At 39.6% G+C, this 9,779-nt stretch overlaps 1 protein-coding gene across 4 annotated transcripts; it reads left to right on the forward strand.

The window, feature by feature from the left end:
* The first annotated feature begins 1,956 nt into the window (after positions 1 to 1,956).
* Positions 1,957 to 5,584, forward strand: hlx1 (H2.0-like homeo box 1 (Drosophila)). 4 transcript variants are annotated; one of them, XM_059985898.1, is made up of 4 exons: positions 1,957 to 2,959; positions 3,445 to 3,609; positions 4,133 to 4,317; positions 4,797 to 5,584. In XM_059985898.1, exons 1-4 carry the CDS (start codon positions 2,500 to 2,502, stop codon positions 5,118 to 5,120), a joined length of 1,134 nt encoding a protein of 377 aa, XP_059841881.1. In that variant the 5' UTR covers positions 1,957 to 2,499; the 3' UTR covers positions 5,121 to 5,584. The 4 variants fall into 4 exon arrangements, with proteins under 4 accessions (XP_059841881.1, XP_059841882.1, XP_059841883.1 ...); XM_059985899.1 differs by having other exon boundaries at positions 3,445 to 3,543; positions 4,130 to 4,317; XM_059985900.1 differs by having other exon boundaries at positions 3,445 to 3,543.
* The last annotated feature ends 4,195 nt before the right edge of the window (positions 5,585 to 9,779 follow it).

Genomic DNA, 9,779 nt, shown 5'->3' on the forward strand with positions numbered 1-9,779 from the left:
GGTAGATGGATGGACAGAGCGGGGAAGGGTTAGAGTGAGGAATAGATAGGCACTATCTGACTGACTGATTTCTGTTGGGCCAAATGAACCATTTTAACCAAAATATGCCTAACAGAATAAGTAGATGTCCCCTCCAATGTCATGTCTGTCTTTTTATAGAACTGTCCCGTGCCTGTCATGACTATCTCCAAATGACTGAGATGTTTCTTCTTACAACTCTGCAGCACCTGAAACAACCGCGCGGCTCAGCGGCCGCTCAGCTCTTTCTTCATCCTCTTCCCCATATTGTTATGTCTGTGTGAATGAACACAGATCCATTTCGCTATTTATGTCCCGGAAAAGTGTCACTGAATTATTCTAAAAGCATCGTGGGCCAAAGAGAGTCTTCCGGGGCTAATCATTCTCAAAGCCATTAAACAATAGGAATTATTATGCACGACTTCGCAGAAAACTATCACGAGTTATCATCATAAATCAGAAATTCGTGGATATAAAATAAACAATTTATTATTCTAATTGTGTTCCAACATTTGGAATAATGGGTGTTTGAGAATAAAATCCTTTGGGTATTCATTGCGTGGGATAGGTCAGCTCTACTGCACTGTACTAACCATGAGAAATTGAGCTGTACAGTTGATAGAAGAAACATTGCCACTTGTCACACTATTGATTTGCACTATTTCCAACGCAACACCTACAAATTTGATTTTGACAACGGACTTCAAACAGATCTAATCATGTTCATAAATTGGTTAATGCCGGGAGGAATAATTTTAAATTAAATGCAACTAAAGATACCTTGAAGTGAAAATAAAATTGAAGCTTTGTTTTAAACATTACTCGTTTCTTGAAAGATATGATCATTCATCTTCCTTAAGATTTGGGGTTATTTAATTCTATGGGCAATTTGGGGTCAACAAGAAACTAATCTGAACGTGGCTTTATTATTTTTTTGTTCAAGGGACTGAGATTGGTCCGGTCACATTTCTTTCCCTTTTTTCTCTCTGACATTTTCATGTACCGGAGCGGATTTGCGTCACAAGTACAACTTGCGAGACGAGATAAAGTTGCACAAATATTGAAAACGGAAGTTCTACCAGTCATTATAAAGTTTTTCTCCGGAAGAAATAATGATTTCTGCTGTATCCTAAAATACTAAACGGGCTCTATTTTAAGAAAATCTAACAGGCATATCCGCTCATTTACTTCGCGTTCAAGCACATCAAAACAGGATGGCTATCAACGATGTGAACTTAATAGAGCTCGACATTTCCTCCACTGTGAAGATTGGTCCAGGGAAAAACAGCCTTTATATATTTGCCGTTGAAACAAATACTTAAGAATGCACATAAAACAAGGTGTTTTCCATTGTTACTGAATCCCATGAAAACAATTCATTTGTAATTGCTATTGTCATTAAACCAATCGAAGTGGGTTAAGGTTAGAGATGCAGGGCAATTGCGTACGTTTCGATAATGCACTATTGTTATAATGTCAATTGCAGGAGGTTAAGGTTAAATGTAAATCAGCCGCATTGTAAGGTTAGGAGGCGGTGTTGGCCGACACACAGAATGGGGCTGTTCTTTGAAATCGAGATGAACATTTACTCTTACAGTGTAAAGAATTTATATTAGATAGTTCTCTGGTATCGGAAATATCAAAGTTTAAAAATGCTTAAATATTGACATGTAATGTTTCCGTAGATGTGAAGTTTGTTCTTTACATACAGCAATCACATTACATTTTTAAACAAGCATTTTCGTTTTCGCGCTAAAGATTCTCTACTGGAATAAGACATCAATGACACGGGGTGCTCTCTGTAGCCTCCCAAAGATCTTATTAATTTATTTGTAACAATATTTTTAAAATCAAGTCGAGTATCATTCGAAAGTTAAAGGTACAAAATCAAGACGTAAATATATTAATATTCATAATTAAATCAAAAATGGAGTCTTCGAGTTGTTGACTTGTACCTTGATCTGTCAAGCATAGAGAAGTTTACAAATTCTGAATGGCCTTGCGGGTAAAAAGTAAAACTGTGGTAAAAGAATCCTCAATGTTCAGGAAAATTTGCACTATTCACCTCAATTTTAATCATTTGAAACTATTACCAAATCTGATTGTTGACGCAATTGCAACACGCATTGTTGCAATTGCGTGTGTCAAACTACTTTAAAATTAATTCTGCTTCAAGTGAATTACAGTTGCAAAGCCTGACAGACATCTTCAGTTGCAGCTGCAGTGCAGTAGGCGGAGTCACGGCTCCAAGGGCCTCCGTGCCATTGGGTGTGCTGGGAGCAGAAGCAGCCAATCACAGTTGAACAGTGGCAACTTCTTCCCAAGCCTACTTGAACTCTTTGCCAAATGTGCAGATGAGTTTTAGGAAAGTTTCGAGTTCGCAAAGTCAAGTTCCCCCCTCCCCCAAAATAAGTCTATTTCAGATCGTATCTTCGCATTTACATCCTAGTTGTTAAAAACAAACCGAGGGAGGATTGCACAATGTACACCGCAGGACTCGCTCCGTATTACGCCAGTAATTTCAGTCTCTGGTCTGCCTACTGTTCGAATGGCTTGTTGGATTCGGTGAAGAAACCTTCCTTCTGTATTGCGGACATTCTGCATCTGAGCGACACCGAGAACATGCCGGCTGCCCTGCCAGGATCGTCGGCCGTCGTGGCTCACGTGAGCGGACACCACAACATGCAACCTTCGGGCTCCCCTCTGCGCCCTACGCCCGTAGCCCCAGAGCATATGGGCGGCTTCGCTCAGAGACCTTCCCCGGCTTCTTCCTACCATCGAGCCCCGGCCATATGTACTTCTTCATCGCCCCGGATCCAGCTGGCAGCCAGCTCAGTGCAACAGCTTCCCGCGCTCTCCAGCAAGGACCTTAAATTCGGTATTGACCGCATCTTGTCCGCCGAATCAGACTTTAAACTTAAGGAATGCAGCACTTTACGAGGTAAGGGCGGCTCAGACCAAACAGGCTGTTTAGCATCAATAGCAACGTTGAATTAAAATGACACGTTTTATAAGGTAAAATCTATGACGAAGAGATTTCGGGAAGTTATTAGGAAATCTGGATTGTTCGCTGCGTTGGTTACACCATCACTTAGTTTCTGTTCGTGCAGTTTGTCTGTGGCTGCGAAAAGTAGTTGGCATGTGTGTGTGTATGTGGGGGTGGGGGGTGGGGAAGGAGAATTGTTTGGGATATAATGTTCGAAATGACAAGAGCCGGTCAACTGCACAATGAAGGTGCGTTTTGTCATTGCCAGTATCTCAACATTATAAATTTCGATTGCTTTAATTGCTATGGAAGTTCCAGATGACGTGGCCACTAGACAGATAAGATAACTATCGTCTTTAAGGATCAACAGAACTGAATTTAAGACTACTTTAGAATGCAGCAACTTATCCACATACCCTGTTCCCCATTTGCTATCGCAGATCTTACCTCTCTAATGGCCCCAAGTCGCCGGTCTGGACTCCACCTCTCTGTGCAGAGTTCCGCCAACCAGTTCTTTGCGTCGCTGGACCCCGGACTTGGTGAGCCTACCTCAGTTTTGAACTCCAGAAGCTCGAACCAGCAGCATTATCAGGATTCATTTCCAGGTTAATAACTCAATTCGCCAATTTTCGCCGCAGACAACACACGCCTATTTGGTTAAGAGATTCCAACATTAGAAGGCGGTTATTCCACAGCTAGTATTAAATCTTGGGAAATGGCTAAAATGAATGAGGATAACTAGGGAAATGTCATCAACCGAAAAAAATGCGAGGGAATCACGCGCATTTAGCTTATTTTTTCCTGTTGTATTTATTAAATATATTTTACGATTTATTAAAACAGATTAGAGTCCATATATTTAAATTTGGCACAACTGAAATATACTGAATAAAAAGCGATAAGCAGAGCGAGACGTGCGTTTAAAAACATCGCTTTCAGTTTGCAGTAGTGGAACTGTCCAGCTACATATTTCAGTTCCCGATTCACCAAAATAGCCAAAAGGCTATTTGTTGGCTTTCAGTAAACTTTAAGTTACGCATCACATTATAAGTATTTGTTTTGTTGTTGTCGAAATAGGGAAGAACTTGCAACATTAACTCTGATGCTAAACTTTATTTTAACTAGCAGGGCCTTACGCCGTTCTAACGAAAGACACAATGCCCCAGACGTACAAAAGGAAACGATCTTGGTCCAGAGCTGTATTCTCTAATCTGCAAAGAAAAGGTCTCGAGAAAAGATTTGAGATTCAGAAATACGTGACTAAACCTGACCGGAAGCAGCTGGCGGCGATGCTGGGATTGACAGATGCACAGGTTAGTAGTTGTTAGTGTTTAAACTGATCGGAAAACTTAGGACAAAATAGTTTTATTAAAACTTGTTACAAAACCATTTGGAATAGAATTTTTAAGAGGGAGATTTTTTTTTTAAAATGGTGAGAATGTCGCAGCCAGTGCAGCAGTTGGGTAGAGGACCCAATTTACACTGTGTACGTGTGGGTTGACGACCTCTACTTCATACCCACCATTTCAGTATTAGAATGCAGTACTGTCCACACAATTAAAAGGTGCAACGCAGCTCTCTAGAAACCGCTAAATAGTGACATGCCGCTTTTGAGTTAAAGCTCTTAGTATAGAGGAAGTGGTAACTTGTGCAAAAGAAAGCAGGGCAGCGTTTTGTAACGCGGGTGCGCGCAAGAGACTGAAGCTTAAAAGCGGGGTTGTGTCACAGTCTGAGCAGACAAAAATATGCTGAACTTTAATGTTTTTCCCCTTTTCAAATTTGGGCGATTTAGGTGAAAGTGTGGTTTCAGAACAGGCGAATGAAGTGGAGGCACTCGAAAGAAGCTCAAGCACAGAAGGAGAAGGAGAAAGAGCAAGTGGAGAAGGCAAACTCTCTGGAGCAAGAACAGCGAGTCAGGGAAAACCAGAGTGATAGTGAGAAAAGTGACTCTGAATCTACGGATATCAATGAGAAAGACACCGAGGTTAACAGCTCTGCAGATCATAAGACAACAGTCATCAGATCAGGTCTTGGCCCCCTAAGTACTGCCGCACCACAGCAAAGCGTCTCACCAGTACAAAGTGCCCCAACATCTCCGTCGCAAATTTTGCTATAAATGTGAATATTATTTTAGCGCCCTTCCCCAACGGGATTACCACGAGGTAAAGGACATTTCAGAAGATGAGAGTAAGTTATATTATTGCGAAAGGAAGGCGAAAAGTGATCATACTCAGCTTCCTACTTGTAAATTGCAAATATGTAAATATTGTTTGACACTTGAAATGGTATTCTTGTTTAAAAATCGCCTTTGAAAGTGAATGTTGTATTTTAAGTTTTGATATTGATTTTCAATTGCTTACTGTATACCCAGCTGGATTTTTTTTAAGAGGTACAGGATTTATAAATACTCACCACCTCGTTTGAGCTATCACTATGTATTAACATTGAGAAAAACAGCCATTTCCTTTTTCCAGGTCTGTTTACCCAGTGATGTCCTTTCAATGCCAGCTGATTCAAAAGATTGCACTGATCGTAAATACATCTAATAAATTGGGTATACTGGTTTAAAGAACGCTTCGTTGTACTTGTTGGCTTTTAGCCATCTTGTGACCTACCGCCAATATGCAGGTTACCTGAATCCGCGAAATGTATTGACATTTTAATAAGTGATCGTGCATCGGAACTTTGCCGCTCCTTACGGATCATAGCTACCATGTTGAAAGCATAATTTAGACAAATTAGCTATAGATACTTTAATAGTAATAATGCTTTAATTACCTTGCTGGCTAATCTTTCTCCTAGTACTAGTAATCTACTTGCATAAGGCCCATCTCTAATCGCCATGCAAGCAGTAAAGGTGACAAAGCTTGCTTTGTGATTTCTATATTTGAAATATTTAATACCTGCGCTAATAGATGTTGCATTAGCCCCATTTTAAAATCTTTTTCGTGGGTGTGCGTTCCCGTGATAAGTATATACTCAAGGCGATCGGATATTTTCCCTTTACTTTAACAACCATTTCCTTCCCCTTTAAAAAGATCTGAGGCGCCTTATCTTTAACTCTATCTATGACAGGCTTGTCACTAAAGTGCTGTTTATTTAAATAGCCCTCGCCGTACCACTGTCGTTCTGCAGGCTGAGTGCCGTGCGACGGGATGTGTTTCAAAGTGTCGGCGGTCTGCACCGAACCTCTATCCGTCAGACTTGTAAAGTGCATCAACAGCACCGTTACTGCTCGCTGTTATATTTCAGGTCAAACGCATGCAGCAATAGGGTCTTCAGGCTGAGTCGCGTGGAGTGGAATAAGTTCAGAAATTGCATCGATTCTGAAAAATTTATTTGAGCATAATGACATGTAATGAATTGTATTCTGTAGTTTGTAAATTCAGCTGAATACTATAAACACTATTTAATGATATTAACAAATTTCCATCATATGCTCAACCAAGAATTAAAAAAAAACAAGCTGAACGGGTTTAAAAACCGGGTTAGGAGCAGTGATGCCCATAAAATACTTATGACAAATAGTCGAATATGCTTGCTATGTAATACGAAATATGAATACTTAGAAAGTTAGTTTTCATAAAATATGAAAGTAACTAGTTGGCGTTTTGGAACGGTGCCAATGTAAGTCACAGGTTCATTTGACGTATCGTGGACACGAGCAAAATTTGAAACTGTTGGAGTAAACCAAGTTACATTCCACTTTCGCCACCTACTTCGTCTTCCGCAATTTCCCATGTTAAATTTGCAGAAGGAACACTACTGCAGCTTTCTAATAATATTATATTCTGATTCCATTTGGACCTTTCTGGTTCTAGGCCCACATGACTGGTACCGAATTCTGTCACCACAAGAGAAATGCTTAAGTGTACGATTTAGACACTTTTAGATGGGACTGTGTTCAGTTAATTAGAAGAGTTTTCTGGAACCGGTCGAGTGAATCCTGCTCTCGCTGAGTGACAAGATCACATGTTTATTAAAATCACTAAACCTGGGTGATCCAGTGAAGATGTACATTATAAAAAGTGGCGTCATGATTTGTCAATCATAGCTCAACAGTGCTTGTTTAATTTCTACAAAGAACTTAGTCATTAGAAAAAAATTCGAATTGGAAGCCGGTTTTAAGAACAGACTAGTTAACAGATTTCACAAAATTAGAACGCATTCAGCTGTTTTCAAATGCCCATTGCTTTCGACAGAAATAATCAATATTAAACGCAAATAGAGACAGAACATAATTAGAATATGCGCATGACTTCCGATTCGCTGAATACTCTGGTCTCACAACCACTTCAACGCGTTCAAATTGTTTCTGCCAGTTTTTATGCTTTCTATAATTCTTTGCCTAATTGTTACTTGGAAACTATAAACAGAGCTCAAAGGACAACGAAAGCGACAGGAATAGGTACTCCTCCGTGTTTTGTTATTGCAAAAAAAAAGCTTTTAAAAAATGATTGGAAAAGATACCTTGTCCAACTTTGTTAATGCTATTGAATTTGAGCGGAAGAGGTATTATTGATGGTATCTCTCGTGTTTCTGACACAAGATACGGCAACTTCATGTCGTACGGAGCTTCCTTTTGCCATAAAAGTCGCCATAGAAGCTTATAAAATGAGGAATTAACAATCCGCCACCCCCATGCCACATATGTCCTTCCTGGTGAATCCTTTGCCTTTTCCCTAAAAAAAAAGTAAATTTATGAGCTCCAGATCAATTAAGGTACGCAGGAATACACCGTAGCTAGACTGTGCTTATTGAACCGTTAACTGAAGGGTGACAGGTATTCCTACAAGGCATTCGGGTAAAAAGACAATTTTGAATCTGAGCCTCGATATCTAGTGTATAGAAACAAAAGGAACAAGGGCAAATCAATTCAGTAACAGAAGAAATTCCTTCCACAGTAGACTGCCCCTGTTAAATCCCCTTGGACTGGCTGGCGTCCACCAAGACAAATTGTTACATCTGTAATGTCAACTTTTGTTTCTCCAAGTAAATAAACGACATTATTGCTGTACAACGCTCATCAGAACTAATGGCCATTTACGCTAAGCCTTTATTCACTTTTTAAAATAAACAGTTTATTAATATTAGACAATTCTACAACAACGGTCTTGCCAAGGCAAATCGGTTACCAGGGTTTTGCTTGTAAACTTAAGTTTTGGCTGTGAGGGGTATGAACGACCTATTTGAAACTGACCTTCGAACTAATACGAGCATTTTATGCAATACTGTATGGTGTATACAACTGGGACTTTACAGGGAATGGAGAGAACAGATGGATGTGTACAAATACAAAATAATTTCTATAAAACTCACAATTAAATGCACAGGGTGTCAGACCGGATCTGAAAAGGGTTCCTCATAAAGGCACATTCCAGTTGAAGTAAATGCAGAAACCGTGTGTACGTCAAACATCTAATTAATTCTGTTTGCATACTATGCTGCCAAGTCACACAATTAGCTGTCTTTATCGTTTAAAAATCCGCCTTTATTATTATTGATAGTTATTTTAACATATCTTAGAGAGATGACGCATAGACAGATAACTTCAAACGCAGCACCTTGTCCCACCTAGAGAAGGCCACTTCTGAAAAAACACTTTAAATATATCTTAGCCAAAACATTCTCAGCAAATATCCACATTAAAAGCTCAGCGTGGAATTCTGTGCATTTCGAATATTCACCATCTTCTAGTCTATTAGCACGAGGTTCAGGAATGGGGGAAGACATTATATAGGTGCAACAATTCATTTATTTGGAGGATGGTAAATGTGGCAGAACAACTGCTAGTTGAAGCTGCGTGTACTTAAGCGGAATTATTGCTGGCACAGAACGATATCTAACCAACAAATTTAGATGTTTTAACTAAAATTCGTAAGTCAACAATGAGTAATAATGTTTTATATCTAGAAACTACGGATACCTTTACTCCATCACTTGAATACTTTATTGTAAAATGATTGATATTATTACTTGATAGACTGATATAGTTTTTCAGGCAGTTGGGGCATTTTGACCTTTTGGTAGTACCGACATAGATCACAGCATAACAGAGTGCCCGGCAGTGTTCTGGAATGATGCGTAGGTATTCAGATCGGGCCATAAACATGCAATTACCTTGCTGAGTTTCCCCTGGCATCGTGCTGTAAACAAATCTTCATTGTTACAGAAAGGCTCTTGTCTGATTGATGTGTGGTCCGCCCTCGCATCGCACACAAACAAACTGCAACCATCAGGTCCAGAAGAAAATGGGCTCTTCCTTAAACCTCTCCAACCACTGGTTGCAGAAGAGCTGGGAAATTTCACAAGATGGTGGCTGGCAATCATCCTAATGAGCTCCATTAAGCTGATTATTGATCTCCAGCTCTTTCCGTGAGGTCTTGTTAGAGGGGGCGGGAGGCTCTCATGTGAGGATGACAGTGAGTCCAACCACCTGGCTGGTCCGAATACACATCGTTGACTCAACTCTACTAATTAGGATTTTATGGGTCAAATGGTGGCAACAGACCAAGAATTCAGTATTTCTTTTAAAGAAACAGGAACAGCTGGCAAAAAAAGCATTTCACTTTTTTTTTACGAATGCAAAAGGAATACAGTATTTAATTTAATTGGATACTCTAATAGGAATAGTTTCTGTACAAATGTTTACTGGTCGTTAAAATTGTATTATGAATTTTAAATATCTCATAAAGGACAGAGATATTTAGAAATATACCCAGTGCTTGGAAATAATGGAAAGAACTAATAATGCCACTGTTAAACAGCTAACATA

The sequence above is a fragment of the Hypanus sabinus genome, chromosome 12, assembly GCF_030144855.1.
Source record: "Hypanus sabinus isolate sHypSab1 chromosome 12, sHypSab1.hap1, whole genome shotgun sequence".
Taxonomy (NCBI): Eukaryota; Metazoa; Chordata; class Chondrichthyes; order Myliobatiformes; family Dasyatidae; genus Hypanus; species Hypanus sabinus.